This window comes from Phalangium opilio, unplaced genomic scaffold (assembly GCF_054372755.1).
Source record: "Phalangium opilio isolate 3A_F unplaced genomic scaffold, DU_Popi_V2 ptg000013l_1, whole genome shotgun sequence".
Lineage (NCBI taxonomy): Eukaryota > Metazoa > Arthropoda > Arachnida > Opiliones > Phalangiidae > Phalangium > Phalangium opilio.
In genome coordinates, this window is record NW_028324148.1 from 10,169,154 (window position 1) to 10,189,278 (window position 20,125).

Below are 20,125 nucleotides of genomic sequence, written 5' to 3' on the forward strand. Positions count from 1 at the left end.
TCTAAAAAACGATGAACTGATCCCACGGAAACGTATCCTATATGTTAAAAGCACATTAACATCTTAAAAGTAGGAATAGGAATTTCGATGCAATAAGCGCAAAACTCTCGAAATTTACTTGCGGAAACCTTTTACCAGGATGATGAAAAGTATCCTAATCTACCAGCGTGCCAAATTTCATCCAATCTGATCAGTCGTTAAAACGTCATTGAGTTAAAAAATTTAAAACTCACAAACTTGTTGAACATTCGTAGGATGTTAATGGGTGAGCGTGGATATTGTACAATATTCAATACTTTTAGAAACGTTTGTAGCAACTAGTTAGAGAAAAAAGCAGGGAATTATTATAATTTATATAACACTGCCCTACATATCGCTTTTTGGCGCCTGTGCTGTAGCCTTTTTGTATCAGAGTGCGCAGAGACGGCACTGTATCAACCCCCTAGCATGTCCCGATACTGAGGGTTGCGTACCCCTTTTATTACATCGAAAAGACATGCATAGAATATTCAAGCAATAAACCACGGCTTATGACATACAATAGCAGTGTTGTTGAATAGAAAATACAATGTTTAGGAAGTGACAAACAATGTTGGAGACTGACGAGTTAATAGTTGAAAATATATAAAATTTAGTCAAATTTATTTACTTTAAATATAATAAATATACCAGTAAAAAAGGAAAATATTATTAATGTTTTATAAAAACAGTTCTTTATGATAGAAAAGAGGTTGGCGTTCTTCTTCTTTGCAGGGTAAAGGAAAACATCGAATAAATCCAGTTGACATGCACCGACATTCAAGGCATGGGCCAGATAGAGACGAAATCTTCTCGTCCACTTTGAAATGACCACCAGCAGCTTCACATTCTTACGAAATTGAAAATTATACAACGATTAATTTGAAATTCCAAGCAATGAGTTTTTAAAAAGACGTTAAGCCATAAAAAAGTTTTTAATTGCAGGAAATTTCGAATAGACCCAAACAACAGATCTTTTGAATTTTTATAATGGCTCAGATCTTGTTCTCGGGTTTGAGGCGAGAAAGGTATAATCTGGCTTGATTTTTCCATGCGCAGAACCTGTTTTACCCCAAGAGTCAGACTTTAATCCAATCAGAAAAATAAGAGAATTCTTTTCGTTACTGAACGACAGATGGTACTACAGTCAACCTTAATAGTCACGTGATCCGGTCCCTTAGATTGAGGCGAGACCAAGCGAACTTGTTTATTTGTTGGTTGGGTCCATTGAGATCACTAAGAACCTCAAAGGAGTCCATTTCTATCATAACCATATAATACTATCTATAAGTATGAGGCATATAGCAAACCCACAGTGAAATTTAAATTAAAAAGTTCTTTAGACATTTAAAACTAGTATTGGAATTTGTAAATTTTTTAAATAGCAGTTTAAATAGCGTAAGCCAGTTAAGAAGTCGGCATTATCTATACATTATTCACGTCACTTTATCCGTATTTGGGAATTATCAACAGAAGCTGTATGTTATCGAACTTTTTCAGAAACGAAACTCTTACCTTTTACTAAACTGTATTCCTCTTTCGTGTTATTACTCCCTTGTTCTTGACCTTCTACCATCGGCGACTTCGAAGGCAATAATTTCACTTTAGCTGCGTAAATTTCAAGGCTTTAAAAACTCGTCTACTTTGGGTTAATTTCTTCTATACTTACGACATTCAAAAATAGGACAACAACTATTGTGCAATTCGGCTACAACACAATCGGGAGATGGCTTTCCAGGGCACTTAATTACTCGACACATAATATTCCCGTGGAAACAAATACATGGCTGACAAAAGTCTGTGCTGTTGACGGGACTACCGTGGCGATAGGCAATTTTTCCATAAATGCAAGCAGCTTCTTCCGAATCTAAATGAATTGAAAATAAAACTGAACCATATGCTTTTAATCCTAATTTTATAGGAAATTACACCGGGACGGATTTTTTTCTTTTCGTTCGACAGAATTGTACAAAATTGTGAATATCTCAAATTGCTTTCATGTATCCTTCTGTAGTTAGTTTAAAAAACGAATGTAATTAATTAAAGTTTTACCGATATTGGTGCTATTGAGTGAAGATTCAACTGCTGATTTTGGTTCCTCGGATATGCTCGCTGTTAACATTGCATGTATGTATAAACCTGCAAAGATGTTTTTCATAACTCCAAAAAGAAAACTTCTTTATCAAGGTAGTGTATAAAAAGTTATATAAGAACTAAATTAATTTATATTTATGGTTGTATATAAAATTCACTGAATATTTTGAATTAAAAACTAATAGATCCGATTCTATTAATAAAGTTTTACAATCGTTTCAAGCCATAGCTATCCGATTTATCAAAAAATATAAAATTTTCCAATAGTAAAATTTTGTTACAATTAAAATTCTTTTAAAGAGAATGAAATTACCAATTATCATTTAAATATTACTCCTAACACCTTTTAATAGTAAAAGTATAAATCCTACCAGCTTTAAATATTCAAGATATTACTCCTACCAGCTTTAAATATTCAAAATTTTACTCTTACCAACTTTTAATATTGGAAGTTATAATCCTACCAACTTTTAATATTGGAAGTTATAATCCTACCAACTTTTAATATTGGAAGTTATAATCCTACCAACTTTTAATATTGGAAGTTATAATCCTACCAACTTTTAATATTGGAAGTTATAATCCTACCAACTTTTAATATTGGAAGTTATAATCCTACCAACTTTTAATATTGGAAGTTATAATCCTACCAACTTTTAATATTGGAAGTTATAATCCTACCAACTTTTAATATTGGAAGTTATAATCCTACCAACTTTTAATATTGGAAGTTATAATCCTACCAACTTTTAATATTGGAAGTTATAATCCTACCAACTTTTAATATTGGAAGTTATAATCCTACCAACTTTTAATATTGGAAGTTATAATCCTACCAACTTTTAATATTGGAAGTTATAATCCTACCAACTTTTAATATTGGAAGTTATAATCCTACCAACTTTTAATATTGGAAGTTATAATCCTACCAACTTTTAATATTGGAAGTTATAATCCTGCCAACTTTTAATATTGGAAGTTATAATCCTACCAACTTTTAATATTGGAAGTTACAATCCTACCAACTTTTAATATTGGAAGTTATAATCCTACCAACTTTTAATATTGGAAGTTATAATCCTACCAACTTTTAACATTCAAAACATTACTCCTACCAGCTTTTAATATTGGAAGTCTTAATCCTACAAACTTATAGCATTGAAAAAATTACTCCTACCGACTTTCAATATTCAATATATTAATAATACCAACTTTTAACATTCAAAAAATTACTCCTACTAGGTTTTAATATTGGAAGTTTTAATCCTACCAACTTTTAACATTCAAAAAATTACTCGTACAAGCTTTTAATATTGGAAGTATTAATTCTACCAACTTTTAACATTAAAAAATTATCCCTAATAGAATTCAATATTCAACTTCTATCGGCTTTATTTAAATATTCAAGATATTACTCCTACCAGCTTTAAATATTAAATGTATAAATTCTACCAACATTAAATATTCAAGACATCACTCCTACCAGCTTGCAATATTCCAAGTATTAATTAATCCTACCAACTTTTTACATTAAAGAATTACTCGTACCAGCTTTCAATATTCAACATATTACTCCTAGGCCTACCAACTTTAAATATTCAAAAAATAACTCCCGCCAGATTTCAATATTCAAAAAATTACTCCTACCAGCTTTCATTGTTAAAAGTTTTATTTTAAAGTTATTTTAAAATTAAAAATGTACCCGAAGAGCATTGGTTAAAATATAAAAATTTTGTTTTACTTGAAATAATTGTCGAGTAAAATACGAAATTCTTCCGTAAAGCCATCTTTGTCGTAGTCTTCAGTGTGATACTATTTATAGAGAATTTTAAACTCTTCTGCTGCAAGGTGAGCCGAGGATGAACAATATTTTTTTGTTTTTATTTAACTAACCCCAAATACTCGAGACAACGAACTAGTTTCATAAGGAAGATCCGGTCTTCAAATCAAATATCTAAAAAAGTTGTGTTCACACTGTGAAAGACTTTAACTCATTATTTATTTTTACCAATAGCAAATAAAATAACAGTAAGTATCACACGGTGTGAGTGAAATACTCCTGTAGTACGCAGTATCATGTTTACAACGTCAAGTCTCGATTTCTCTGTACCTTCATTGTCCGAGCAATCAGCTCTGTACCATATGACGTTATTTGGTCCCTTTCTCAAACGTAAATAGTTAGAAGAATTAGAAGAACGTGGGTTTTAGCCTATCATTCCAGTTCATCTATGTTTAATGGCCATTGGTGTATGAGTGGCATACGCAAATATATAACATTTAGATAAAGGCGTAAGACCATATTTCTGGAAAATAAAAGTAATACGAACAAAACTTTTAGAATTATGGTATCTTCGCCATAAATGCTGCTATTGTCCCGAAGGCATCTAATAGCCTGGAGAATCGAATTCGCAACCTCAAATTTAAAATATACTTGGAAGGCTTTGTCTGATCCTTTAGTTGACCGGCTTCTTCTTTCTTTTTTACGAAAACTAGTTTGCTTATGGCTCTTAAAACGTGCATTTATAAACATGCTAAACAGTTCAAACATGAAGGGGAATTGCCCTCCCTGGACGTTTCAAACTGCGCTTTCATTGTTAACATTGGCAATAAAAATACCACAAAGCGACGCACTAACGAGTGACGTGTTCAAGGTACCTGACCTCCCTAGGTTACAAATCGCATGTGTAGCTGTTAGTACCACCAGAAGGGTATAATAGAAGAAGGGTGACACTCTGTATTCCCTAAATACTTTAGTTACGTAACATGATTCTTCCCAGGTTCACCCTTTTCGTTTGCTCTCCTGCTCATCAGACTTTAGATGGGCATCGCACCGTGGGTTGAATTATATAACTGTTTGGTACTAAATCCCCAGAAATCTACCCACAAACCTCGTCCTGACGTCGGAAAAAATCCACAAGCGCGCCTTGGCAAATAGTTGAGCAATAATAGACTATGTGATTCGGTTTAGTAACCTTTCTCCAAATGTTCTGATGTTGAGTAGAATCATGTTACAATTATTCCGCTTTGAGGTACACTTCTCTCGAAGACAAGTATTATATATAAGTATTATTATAAGTATTTTCACGCGCCATTTTCAAAATTAGTTTAGAGTGAGAACTGTGATTAGCTTTTTTTTTAAATTACTAATACTTCACAACACGGGGTGCTAGGTCGCAAGATGAATCAAGAAAGGAGTTGATGTTTGTACAGGTGGTGACGGAAGATGGATTTAGGATAAGTCACCTCTATCGGACACGGGATAGTCGGCATACAATTCCCTTATTTTTGTCGCCCATTAGCTTGGCCTACAGGAGTGCGTCACATTCTTAATTAACACTCTAAAGTTAAATGAAAAGATTAGGTAACTCGATTCCGCAATTATTTGAATCAGTTTAGTTCTACAATCGAAAGCTCTAAGTAACATTTAGTGTACCATTTCAATATATCTCATAAATGGGCCTTATGGTGTTTGGGTTAAAAATGTGGTAACCTAAACGTACTGACGGGTCCCTTCCCTAATAGGTTAGAAAAATATAACAGACCATGTATAATAAAGTGGTTTATTATAATTAAAAAAGAAATGCATTTAATCATCTATACAAAATAAATCAAGCGAAATCAATTGTCTTGTTTTATCTGAATAATAACAGACAATACTATAATAACATTGCATTGTAGTAGTTTTATCCTATTTTAATATAAAATAAGGAATGTACAATTTATACAAAAATGGTTTGTCTTGTTTTTTAAGTACTTAATTTTTTCGAAGACTTTATATTTTTTAAACTTCGATGTTTTACATGGCTTAAACAGTATATTAGATTGAGAAAATAAATGCCCGTATATATAATATGGAACTTCAGTGACTGATGCTTTGTATTCGGTGCTAATTTCGATTTTTAACCTTTTACAAACGGTTTTCCCAATTAACGGATTTTTCATAATTGTTTATGGTAAATTATTTTTATTTAACACCAGACTGTATAGGATAGATCTGAGGTATGTAATTGTTGAGGTTTCTGTAACGCCTGTTTTGGGAAAGACATGTAAAACATGCCTTGGATATATGGATACTAAATGTGTTTTTATATTATAAAGAATTAAAGATTAACCGCTGTAAATTTAACATTGAAAATGTATGATTATAATCAGGAGTGGATCACTTGAAGTTAGAAGCTAAACTTGATTATTGAAACTTTCCCCCATTTGGATTCTACCCCCATAATTCTCGAAAACTGGTCAGATATAAAATATTTCAGTTGTTCTTGGTCTCTCACCCGACGGAAATAAGTTTGGATAAATTTTCATGAAATTCCGCCAGCCTTACTATTCTCAATACAGACATGAAAACGGGGGCCATAGACTAATGAGAAATTTTACCGGTGAGGGCGTTGCCAGGGTAGGGATTCGAAGTGATACCGGAATAGATATTACCTGCCAGTAATTCATTCCTGCTCACAGTTTCAATTCATTATACCAACCAAGATCCAAAAATTAAAAATTAAACGTAGTTTTCCACCAATTATGCTTTAAAGTATCATTATTCGTTAACTTCAGTATTGTTTTTTTGCAATTTAAAGTTGATTTAATATTAAGGTTTAGAAATTGATAAAGAGCTAGTCGATCAAAAGTAATTTATAATTCATCCCATGGCTTAATGAAGGAACTAAAAACCAAATTTGATTGGTTAATTAAAATCGAAATTATTGTGACTATATTTGATAATAATTAAATTAGTAAATTAGTAATCCAGAAAAAAATAGATATTAAATAACAAAATATTATTAAAAAAAAGTTGGTTATTATGTTAAACTGATAGTTGAAAAGTTTTAAAGCTACTAAAAAATGGCTTAAATTTCATTATAGAAAGAACATTATTTGTGAATGGAAAATTGTAACGTTAGCCAATTAGGTACATCGTACAAATTATTAACAATTTGTCAATTATATGTTCTCTTGATGATTTAGAGGCATATAAACAACTGCGTTTGAACTGGCAAATAACATGATTTGGCACTAACATATTTTTGATGTAATTATTGATTTTCGATATAAAGTAACATTATGACAACAGATTTAATTTGTTATTCGGATTCATTTGAATAAAATTTGAATTTTTGAATATTTAAAAAAAAATCAGTCAATATATATAATTTGAGCTATGAAACATGAAAAAACATGTAATTCAGTCGGTTCTAGATTCTGAGACAAATATTTTGCAAAATAAAATTTTGCCAAATCAAAATCAAAATGTTCTATCATGAAATATCAGCCAAAAAATAGAACTATTTCATCTGTTTACATTATACAATTTAACAAAAAAAAATATATACGGTTGACTGTCAGTTTTCTGTATTGTCTTTGCGAATTAAGTACATTTCCAACGAAACGAAATCGTTTTTCGTAAATCGATACTTGTATATCTTTCTAAAAGTTACGCTCAAACAAGCTAAATTCTAAAATCATTTTTATATATATATATATATATTTATAGATTTTTTTTGTATAATGGCTACAAAATTGGCCTACAGTATGTGAGACTACTTATCTCGTATTATCGATAAGATAATAAAATTCAATCAACGTTTCATTTTAACAAGTTTTTTTTTTCACTTATGTGAATTAATCATCAAAGAAAATTAATTATAAAAGAATTAGAAATGCCACTCGGGTTTGAAATGTAAACGTACGTTCTTCAACAGTTGATAGCTTTTTCATTTTGAACAATCATATTTATTGTAAATTGAGAACTAGGAAACACTTGAAATATTAAGTAAATTTGAATTAAAATAGACAATTATTGATATATTGATTAGCTTATCAATCATAACTAACATACTAACAATATTGGTGACACTTTTCATTGTCATAATGCCAAGTTTCTTAGCTTTACATTAGTTTTTGTGTGAAAACCGGATGAACCATTGTGGGAAATTCTATAACATTTCATTACTTAATCCGATTGACCTTTCCTCACCAGGGACCACTTAAACGTACTTTTTTCGCAAAATGCAAGTGAGTAAGTGGAAATCATGTTTACTCGGAAAGAAACGCAAATAAATGCAAATCACTTAGTGTCATATTTATTGTTCTTACGTTAGTTATGCAGATATCATATTTAATATTTAAACTTCAAATTTCTCTTCCTGCAACATTTTTTTGATTTTAAACCTAATTAACCGAATTATTGTACACCGGTTCCTAATACGCTATAACAGAGCTGTACAAATTCTTTTTCAAATTTGACTATGAGAGTAAAATGTTATATAGTTCAGTAGATTAAGAAATTCGTTTACAAATGAGAATTTAGGAAATTGATCGAAAAACGTGTACTCAGATATTAAGAACTATAGAAGTAACGAAATTAAAATGCAGAACGTCTAGTGTTCAACATGTTTTAAAACACGTTTTTTCTCCAACTCTATTATATCGGTGGCCATTCTCGGCAACTCGAATAGAATAGAATATTTTTCTTATTTATAAACCAATATACTGTACATTAATATCAAATTCATGTATGATATGCTTAACATATGTTTTTGAAAATAATTTGAATATTGTACAAGTATTATGAAATATTATACACTTTAGCTAATTAACAGCTTAATTTTCTAAATGCTTTGTAATTTTTGTTACGCGATGAAAAGTTGCCGATTGTTTAGAGGATCTTTTACATTGAACTTAAAATACCGTATTTAGAAATTGAAATGTAATGTTTCCGGAAAATCATAGATAAGTTTAAAAAAAATGATTATTTTATTAACAACAATTTAAATCCTAGAAATTTAATTTAATCTTAATTCCAAGTGTTTCCATGAGCTCTGGTTATACAAACTTGAACATAAATGTGAAATAATTAAGCTGACAATTTCCAAATCTCCAGTACCTACACACTTGTTCTTTGTAGAAAACTAGAGCAATTAAATGTAAAACTAAATTAAAAAAAGTAATTAATTTCTTAAATCAAAAACCATCGCGATTATTAAAAATAGTCCTACAAATTGTTCGTATTAAAATAAAACATTCATATTCGAAAATATCTTTCATTATTCATTTAGGAATACCCGGGAATTGTATAAAAATGTCCAGGCTTTTTTTTTTCTTTTTTTCTTGTTGTTGTTGAAAGGCACATTTGACTTTGTCATATAAACGAAGGTATGTCCCATTCATCTGACACTTAATATTAGTTAAATTTATTCAAAAGCGTTGACTTTCACTATTTAATGCCTCTGAAAACTATCAGAGGCTTACACTAAATCGCGACATGTCCAAAGAAGATGGTAATTTTAATTGAAAAGGTGGCCTAAAATCGTATATATAAAAATAGTGGAACTGATAAACGAGGAAATTTAAACCGAAATTTACAATTTATTAAAAAAAAACTGCAATATGACTAGTTATAGTGTTGAAATACGCAAATGAAACGGCAGTATTTTTTTCACTTAATTTAAAACATATTCGTCTTTTACACGGGCCTTTCGATATTCAAAACTAGGGCTTTTTATCACAATCTTCGCTACACTATTTCCACTTGTAGTTTGAGGCTGCATCCGGTGCAATATTTCACAATATTTTATTATCTATCGCGTCAGAGCCGGACATCTTGGACGTCAGTCGGAGTCTCGGCCAATGAGGTAGGAGAATCTTGGCTATTCTGGGACGATAACTTGTTTTTGTCGCTAATGTCCGAACATTCGTCCATTCCCGATTGACTGGCGTTTCTCCTGTCTTGAAGCATCGTTTCGATTTGTTCCAAACATTCTCTCAGACAATCCTGAAATAGTTAAAATACGTGAGTTCTTTTCTATTTTACTAGTTAGGGCAAACATAGTGAAGAGGAAACCACTTCTCTTAATTTAGAGACTTAATTTGAGTTTTCTGGGAACTTCAAGTTCAAATGGGACTTCATTAGTGCCTCGCAAACTTTAGTATATAGGCTTTGAAGAACGGTTTCCCCTCGTAATACAATATAATGGTAATTTTTCAAAGTAATTGCACTTTCACAAAGCCAAAAACTTGATAAGCATTCCACGTTTTTATTTTAAAAGGAACCACGAATTCATTTCTTAATAGAAGTAGGAATGAAAAACCCCTTTACTTCAGTCTGACTTATTAGCTAATTATCATTGGAATTCACATGCCACTCAGTCACGTGTTATTCAACTTAAATATGGGAAAAAATTCTTATATTTAAATTTTAAAATTTGGTTCTATTGCGAAAAATTACAGAACTTTCTGTGAATTTTAATGATATTATTAATAAATAAATAAAAATTATTTAACGTTTATTTCCACATCAAAAGACAACCGGTGAAATTTCCAATAAGGAAACTATTTTCCAGAAATTTCTCTGCAGTAATTTCAACGTAATCTCAATAGAGGGCGCGATGTGTCTAAGCTACAATATCTTTTTAGAATGAATATAAAATATAGCCTATTGGTAGTTTCCCAAAAATGTTCTTGGGCCATCCATATACGAACAAAATCCGCTACAACTAAACTTGGTAACAGGTCGCTAGATGTAAAAGTTTTTTTACTGTGGGGTTTAGACTCACACCCTTCTTCAGCACCCGTTTAAGCTTGAAGCGGGTACTTGGCTTAAGAAAAACGGAATGGAGTTTAGAACATTTGCCCTTGAGCCCTTGATGGAACGAAAAAAAAAAAAAAAAAAAAAAAATACGACCTCACGCGGAGTTCGGCCTTTTTTTCCACTGAAAAAAAAACGAGTACGAAAAACTTCTTCAAATTATTTTCAGTGTTTTTTATTCAATATTAAATTCAATGATTTTGATTTCAAATGAGGAGAGAAATGAGTTCATTAAGTGAGGAATATAAATGCGACTAAAGTGATAAAACTAAAGTAATTCTCAAAAATTAAACTTCCACGTTCAAAATATATATATTGTTTTTCGAATTTTTTAAAGTTTGTATTTAAACCGGCTAATACTAAGCTAAGTTGCCATGCTTAAGCAGGGGTGGTGAAGCTTGCGTAGCGAGGGGTCAAATTTTGTGGCGCGAAGCGAGATTTTGAGCCGCTCTACGTCAAAACGGTGTCTTTCAGTGGCTCGTAGAAATTCAATACATTGGGACTTTGAAAAAAGGAAAAACGCCGCTTTCTGAAGTTTTTCCGAGAATTCTAGGGGAAAAGATGGGGATACTAAATGGAGGAGGGTGCGGTAAGAGGGGGGGGTGGCTCTTCCAGAATAGCTGATGGTCCTGAAGATAGATAGAAGCCTTAATGCTCAATGAGAAGGGAGAGACAAGTTCAACACGAGCAATTTATTACTGCAAGAAACGAAGTGTACTGTGTGTACGCAACTGCAAATACTATAGCTTTTTAGTGTTTTGCTTCTCTTTCAGAAATATTTGGGAGAGTTTTGGACTTTGACTCGTGTTCCGAAGCGAGTAAAGGAATGGATGGTTATGGCCAAGGGCTCTGGTTTAACCGGTGTTATAGCTATTCTTTCTGTCTAAATATCATTTAGTTGTTTTGGCAAAGACCAGATTTATTTAGAGAAAGAAATTGTAATTATTCAACGCTTAGGACTTGTTTAGTGTTGAAATTGGATATAATACAGTTTCGCAGTTTCTATTTTTGCTAAAGCACCCTTATTGAGGCCTTTGGTATAAATTACCACCATTAAGGATGTCAATCTAAATACAGGAAATATAATGATGAATTAAGTATGCTTACCACTTCAATGCCTGTAATTCTATTTAATTGTTCTAATAGTTCCGATGCGGTCCATTGCCTGGTCAAACCCAAGACAGCAGCTCCAAGACTAGCGGCGGAAATCATCGATGGAGGGTACATCGAGAACTTGAAATCTGTAACGGAAAAAATTAAATTAAGCACTCTTAATTAATCAGAATCATTAAAAACAACTTCCTATAAAATTACGTTTAAATAGTCATGAACATTTTTGTACGATCCAAATTGTAACAGAATAATTTTTATAACAAGAGAACTTCAAAGGCAATTCTAGAAATTTAATTCGTTGCTTTCATATTAAATTTTTACGATTTCATGAAGAAATTAACTAACCAAGGGTTTTACGTTTATTTAAGCGTAATTCCTGTTAACCTCAACCAAAACTGTCATTCCAATTCGGTACAGCTCTATCCTCAACAATGTAAACAAATTATTTGTCAAACTGCAGCTTCCATACAGCTGCGAAGCGTCTAACCACGTTCACTAAAGCACACACTAGAAAAACATTCGAGACACTTTAACGATGTTAAAATGAAGCGTGACAAAACCTAACAATTAGTGTATGACCCCCAATAATGGGAGAACGTGTTTGGATAACCAGTTAACCAAAAAAATGTCTTACACAATTAAGAACAGGAAAGATGATTATATGTACTGCATCAACCGATTTCATGAAAGCGAAACAGAGTATAAGTGGTTACTGCAGACACTGGGCAATTTAACAATGTTGTTATTTCTTGTAACACGCAATTACACACTCCATAATTTCAATGTTATCATAATAATGTATTCATGGTTACCATCGGATTGATTGATATCCAGGGAAAATATATATCGTCTACTTCAGTAGAAAAGTTAAAAGTGATGTAACTAATTGTTATAATACTCCTTTCCTGCAATTTTCAAACTCTTGCATGGAGCGTAAAGAAGAAAATATTATATTTATCACTTAATTATTTTTAACTCCCACCATGTGTTTTTATGTGCTAGAACAAGTGCAAATTATTTTTTAAAAACAAGTTGCACTGCGATGGAGTTTGCCTTATTTTCGCACGAGAAAAATTTGTACGTCGTATTCTCTTTCCTTTCAGTTACTAGTAATCGTGTTTAAACGCAAGGCTTACGAATGGGCCTAACATAAAGTACAATGATTTGCCATTGATATAAATTGAACGTTAGATTTTATACTCTTTTACCAGCGTGGGCTAACAAACTGTTTCAATTAATTGACCCAACTAGTTGAAATAAAATATTGCCTGTTGCGCGGGCGCTTAAAGGAAAATATTCTCACTCTACACTTTATCCCTTAAAAGAACGGTCTTTTTCTAAATATTAAAAAAATGATCTTTTATTGCAAAATAATTAACATTTAATTAGTATTAAAAACGAAGACTACTGCGCCGCCATGTTTAGAGGCGTCTGCTAGCCAGAATTCCATAATCGCCCCTACAGGATTGGTTTAATCAATCCGGTGCGAGTTCTGGCTAGCAGACACCTCTAAAAATGGCGGCGCAGTAGTCTTCGTCTTTAATACTAATTAATGTTTACAATTTTGAAATAAAATATCAATTATTTATTTATTTATTTATTTTTTTAATATTTTCTCATAATTTTTGAAAAAGGCTGTTCTTTTAAGGTTCCTTTACACTTAATAGATATTATTCTAAATTTGCTGTAGAATTTCTTTTAGAAACACGTCGTATTTCACACTTGTTTTAGAATATATCTAATAACAGTGTTCAGACTAGTTTCAATCTTTGAATCTCTGATATTTCATTGAAGCCTTATTCAAACTTTATCAACAGATATTGCGTATCAAACCAAGCTTGGATAATTAACAATTACCCAGAAAATTGTTAATAACGCCACCTGAAATTACGGTATTCTAATTGGACTATCACGAGGTAGATGGTGCTAAAGGTTATATGACCATCTAATCAGCGCACGCTCTAACCATTTTACAGTCTATCTAGTTCTTTATTTTTTTTTCACGATATCTACGGATTCCAATCTTTGTAGAGAGAACTACCCGCCCCTTTGGTTTAAAAAAGGAATAGAGAAAAAAAATTAAATTCAAGCGAGTGCTGCGCTTTTCAACACAAACTCGCTGGGTCACATTCCAGACTTTCTCAACCCTCCATAACTCGCTCCTTCCCAGACTTGCTAAAAATTTTCCGACCGAGAAATAACGGACATAAACGGGAGGAGGATGAGGAGGAGGCAGCCATTTTGCCAGAGGAAAAAAATGTTCGCCAAAAATTGGTGTTTTTTTACGAGGGACTAGCCACTCAGTACCTTAGAATGAACTATTAAACATGATCCTCGAAATCTTAACAAGTTGGGAAACCAAAATAAACCTCTCAGAGTCGAGACGCAACTAAGAGGGGTTTTTGTTGAATAATTTTATAAATATAATTGATCGTAATTATTTTAATCGTCATTAATTTACCTTAACTCTAGTTATATCGTTTTAAGAATTTTTTTCCTGAAATCGTTTTAAACATAGCTATTTTTGACGTTTGAATTCAAGCGTATGCCTCTTTAACAATTTTTGGAAATTTAGGGTATATAACCTCAAAGGCGATTAATTCACAGTAAATAATAAGAATACCCGCAATTGCCTGAACCTTTTGTGGAAACCCTGCCATTGGGATTCTAGACGTTTCTCGTAACCCTAGTCGATCGCCGCGTACTAGAGCTCGGCATTTTCGATCAATTATCCACAAATTGGTCGATAACCGATTATTTATGAACAATTGTGTGGATTATAATAGGATTTAACATAAAGTTCTGTGGATAATTTTCGGGTATGGATAAAGATAAAATAAAGTGGATAATTGATAGATAATGTCGAGCTCTACCGCGTACTTCTTAATCCTAACGATGATAATGCAGAAGAAACAAATATTGCTTTCTGCGAACGCGTTTGCTCCGATTTGCCAGCTGCGAACGCGGTGACACACACAGACATGTCCAGAGTAATACCTCTCCGTGACGTTATCGTCACTCGGAGAGATAAAAAGCCTGGCAATGTTAAAACTATTATAAGCGACACTTAATCGGTGTACAAGGAATCTGAGAGTGAATATCCCCTCGGTTTTTATACATCATAAGCCGTCAAGGAGAGAACATTCCATCTACCTTATTATATATGGTGTCCAAAAGAATTACCATTAAAGGTCCAATTATCTCTTTATAATTGTGTTGAAATGCCACCACCCCTAATCCGTGAAATCGAGATTTCATTTGCCTGCTTTATCACGCTTATGTAATGAATATCACTACTTTTAATGAACTGTAGTTTTTCACGGTTTGTAATGCGGTTGTTGTCTGATATAATATAGAAGCCAAACATACTGGTTACGGACGGAATTGTAAAGGGACAAAACGATTACACGTGTTGGGCGTAATGCATTCCTTTCTCCGGAGTTAAATCGCGCATTGTAATCAAGTTATAAATAGCGCCATAATTTCATAAGATATGTTCCATAAATTTGTCACTGGTTACTGGGAGCTGAACGTGAAGTGACATACTTGAAAAGTCATTGATTTTCGTAAAGCAACGCCTGGGAGGCGCTGTCAAAGGTTTAGTATAGAGTAAATAAGAATATGGACTCCAAAACGGCGTGTAGTCAATTCTCGTTTCGTTTTCGAACTAGCTTTCAGTAAGTCTCTAGCATTACGAAGTATAGGAAGTGTACTACTTTTAGAACATATCTTATGAACTTTTGATAGCTCCATAAGTGATTAAAATATTAATTCGGCCACCAGAATGCTTATTGAACGAAAGGTTAGCTGTTTTTCTCGACGTGTTCAGCCACATGTACCACGTGATAGAGGTTATCGTGATCGTTGTTTCTCGCTGAACGATGTTAATTATGTAACAAAAATCGCTTTGAAACTTGGGCGTAAAGTTAATGCCATAGACCCAGATTCCTATGCGCATGACGGTTAGTAATTCTGTTGTTTTCGTGTAGTAAAAATTACAGTGATGGTGAGGATCCATTTCCCCCACAAAATGTGAAAATGAAATCTAAGCTCTCTAAATTACCAGCAGACCAACAACCAAAGTCAAGTCAGCTTACTGTATATTTGCAGAAACACGATGGCCATTTGCCAGTTTCCTTTCCAGGAATCACTTAAAAACTAATTCAACCATTAGAGGTAATTATAGATGGAACTAGTAACACATGATTGTATCACCTACTAGGCCACGCCATTCTAAAAACTTGGGCTCGAATTCTAGGACCGACTCTGGATCTGGTTATACTTATTATTAAATATTGCTAGATTGGAAAAATTGCGTCTAAATTTTCATTTAATTATTCAAATTGTGTTTTTAATTATAATTACTAAAACGAGGCGTTTACATTCCTTAAAAATGTGATAACCATTTCAGAGGAAAGGTTCCGGTATATCATTTAAGATTTAGGTGATAAAAATTGGCTATGAACCAAGACTGATGATACTTAAAAGTAACTGATTTAATAATCAGGCAATTTATTTAAATTGCTGTCATTCAAGCAAATCGTATGAAGTCCTTAATTTAAAATTTATTGAAATATAATTTAAAATTCTTTCAAAAATCATTAGTGGAATAAAAGTTTTTGCAAATAAACGTAGTAAATGGATGAACGTTCATCAGTCGAATATTATAAACGAAATGAAAACTATACGATAACTGTAATTCTTGTGACTTGATGGATCATCCTAGGTGGCCTTACAAAGAATTTTTTCCTGATAGCCAGAGGCTCTTCTAGCAGGTTTTAGGCGTGATTAGAAGAATTCCTCTCCAGTGGAAAAATATGACAAAAAAGGTAGCCGACAATCATGCCTTCTGGCTAACTAGAACTACTACTGACTCTCATTCCAACGTCATTTACATAAAAATTCCCTTTAACAAATTTAGACATTAATTTGAGAAACGATTAAGGGGTTTATAGTTAGTGATGAAAAAACAAAGCATGGTGCGAATCTCGCAAGTTCTAATTGTACCTAGAGCTGGAAAGTGAACCGTGGATAACTCGAAAATGTATCACATATTCTTATAAGATTACTGGGGAACTGCGTTATAAAAATGTGCGTGGATAATCGACTAATTATTAAGTGCTTGGCATTTAATATTCATTATCTATATTATTTTAAATTTATCCTTATTTGTAAATTATCTGAAGTAACTGTTTTTGAATCAAACTTAATCGATATCATAAACTGATTACCCACATATTATGTAAATTCTCCGTAGTCTGGTTAGTATAAGTCGACCTGGCATTCAACTCACAGATTTTGCAATATTCGAATTGGACAACGAAAAAAGGTTACTATGCCTATCTCCCTATATTTCAGAAATTGGAATTTAGAACCAAAAAAAAAATGGTTTACCCAAAAACTATGAAATTTCAATCCATAAACATATCCAACAATTCACGACTAAGAATCTAATTGAAATTAGATTCTTATCCAACATTTACTTTACTGAAGTAATTTGTAGAGCGATATTTAATCCCAATAACAATTGTCGAAACTAGTCGAGCATTTCTTTAGAAAGAAGCACCCGTTATTGTTTCCCAAAATTATAAAATTTTATTTCATAAACAAACTCAACTATTCTCAACTAATCACATTGAAACTGTAGATTCTTTCATAATATTTGCTTTTCAGAAGTAATTTTAAGAGCGATATCTAATACCAATAACAATTGCCGAAACTGGTCGAAAAAACATGAAGAAAACTATGAAATTTAAACCCATAAACATTTCTCGACAAAACCAACTGCAATTGTTAGATTATTGAGCTACGTTTTCATCGCAGCAATACAACCAAGAACGATACATTCTAATCCCAATAACAATTGTCCGAAGGGGTGGAACATTTCTTTCGAAAGAAGCACCCTTTATTGCTTCCCAAAAACTATGAAATTTAAACCGATAAACATTTCTCGACAAAACCAATTGTAATTGGTAGAATTGTGCAACATTTTCTACGCAGCAGTGTAACTAAGAGCGATATATCCTAATCCCAATAACAATTGTCAAAAATGGTGGAACACATTTCTTGGGAAAGCACCCAAGACAGACATAGCCAACATCGGAATGCTTCTCAATGAGCGCGCCTTTTCTTGAAATGTAATTGAACCCATTTCGATCGGCATGGCATATTTCCTTATAGGAAGAAAAAAACTGAATGGCGACTTCAATCACGTTGTAGATCTGGCGTTTTTCCCAGGCTATATCTTCGGACCCACGCCGCAGCTATGTCGACTATTTCGGCTTCTCCTTTTACCCCTCCTTGAATGGCAACAGGTACCAAATTTTTGCACCCATTATACCGCCCTGGTCTTACAAGTAGTTGAAGGGGCGCCGCGCGGGTGCAGGGAGAACCAAAACTTCGCGGTGCAGAGAGAAAACTATTCAAGCGACTATAATAAGCGATGGAATGTGGATTTCGACCAAGAAAAGAAGTAATGGCCCACGTTGAAGAATCAATATTTTTCCCAGGTAGGAGTACCTGGGTCGTCTATAAAAAATCCTAGACTGCCCTTTAAGCCAGAGGAGATTGTCGTATTCTGGATTTATCCCGAGCGAGTTCGCCCTATTGGATACGGCTATCAATATCTGATTATTCAAGTTGTCCCATTGGCAAACAGATTTGCGGGAATAAGCGTACGCGAGCTAAATGGCCCCTCTTACAAGCGTAACCCGCAGGTATTTCTTATAAGGTAAGAAAATTGCCATTAACAACAAGCTTAGTTTCGCCTATAAAATCCACCTTTATTTGATTAGGGTATACCTTGAAAGTACTAATGCATTGACTCAATTTGAGAATGGGGATCTTTTTCCTATTTTTTAAATATCCAAAACAGTAGTTAAAAATTTTAAATTCTATTTTACGCTAAGTGGTGATATCAGAAAAAGTTAATATGATATATTCCTTAAATATGACACTACCTATACTTCGTGATGCTAGAGACTTACAGCTCGAGCTAGTTCGAGAACGACGCGAAAATTGACTACGTTCGGTTTTGCAATCCATCTTCCTATTAGTCTGTATTAAGCCTTTGACAACGCCTCACCAGGCATCGCTTTACGAGAATCTATGACGTTTCATCTACGTCACTTCATGACAAAGTCTCAGTAACCAGTGACAAACTTATGGTGATATCCATAATGGGATAGAATAGAAACTCCCCACATCACTGACACATAAAGATGACTTGTTTAATTTTCACCATGTTATTATGAAAGTAAAATTAACGCCGTTTTCCTATGGCATTTAACATGGAGTAGTTCAACCAGAGTGAAATTTGATGTTACCTTAATCGTTAGTTACATTATTGCAGCTAGTAATGCATTTATAGCAAACAATGGAACGCAGCATTTGTTAAACTAACCTAGAAACCTACATTTGGGTGGTCGTACAAACCTACACAGTAATTTAAAATTTACCGGTGGTTAAAATGAAATTAAACAAACATATTTTATTTTCTTTAACATAATTAATAAAATTATGATTAATGACTCTTATGACATCAAATTTGGCGAAATTTTAATATTATGCATTGAAATTGAAACCCTCCCATCACGAAACGTTTTTACTTTCATTTTATAAAAAATAAAATAAACCTTTACCCCGTTTCATTTCTAGGGAGGATTTTCGAGTAGACGACGCCCATTTCTTTCGCAATACCGCTTAACATCCGTTTCAAATAACTCAAGATTATTAATAACATGGCTAAAAGTTTTTGATGTGCCATTTTAGATGGCTTAAAACGTCTCGATCGCCTACGTTGTTTTTATCGCTATTCTAAAAAATGGTCGCGTTTTTTCGTAGTTGTCAACTTTTTTTTAAGTGTAATGTCGTATTTAACCGCAAAAAATTATGTCAAAGCAAAAAACGAATACGAAGATAGGATCATGTATTGAAATATTGAAGGTAATTTTGACGTTATAATTTGAAAGTGATTATAGAGGTGACAAGCATTCACTTTTGTTGGTATTTTTCTCTGAATTTTATGAAATGAAGCTAAAACAAATAGAGACCAAATTCGATGTCTATGAAGAAATCTCGATGTCAATCACGAAGTCAAAAAATCTGTGCGAAGAAACTCGAAATCGCAAAATGTATTCGAAGGAACTCGAAATCGCAAAATGTATTCGAAGGAACTCGAAATCTCAAAATCTATGCGAAGGAACTCGAAATTCCAAAATCTATGCAAAAAACTCGAAATTGCAAAATCTATGCGATGAAACTCGAAATTGCAAAATCTATGCGATGAAACTCGAAATTGCAAAATCTATGCGA

At 32.9% G+C, this 20,125-nt stretch overlaps 2 protein-coding genes across 2 annotated transcripts in view; both read right to left on the bottom strand.

The window, feature by feature from the left end:
• Nucleotides 1–607: 607 nt before the first annotated feature.
• Nucleotides 608–5,595, bottom strand: LOC149708964 (uncharacterized). The gene is made up of 6 exons (XM_089864408.1): nt 4,121–5,595; nt 3,854–4,066; nt 2,071–2,157; nt 1,688–1,885; nt 1,534–1,626; nt 608–868 (listed from the first exon to the last, which is right to left on the bottom strand). Exons 2-6 carry the CDS (start codon nt 3,897–3,899, stop codon nt 699–701), a joined length of 594 nt encoding a protein of 197 aa, XP_089720534.1. The 5' UTR covers nt 3,900–4,066; nt 4,121–5,595; the 3' UTR covers nt 608–698.
• Nucleotides 5,596–5,658: 63 nt separating this feature from the next.
• The window catches only part of LOC149708965 (G1/S-specific cyclin-D2-like), a 52,075-nt gene continuing 37,608 nt past the window's right edge, over nt 5,659–20,125 (bottom strand). Inside the window, exons 4-5 of the mRNA XM_089864407.1 lie at nt 11,807–11,940; nt 5,659–9,886 (exon numbers count right to left, since the gene is read on the bottom strand). Of these exons, the coding sequence (XP_089720533.1) occupies nt 9,701–9,886; nt 11,807–11,940 (320 nt within the window). The 3' untranslated portion in view covers nt 5,659–9,700. The remainder of the gene's footprint in view (nt 9,887–11,806; nt 11,941–20,125) is intronic.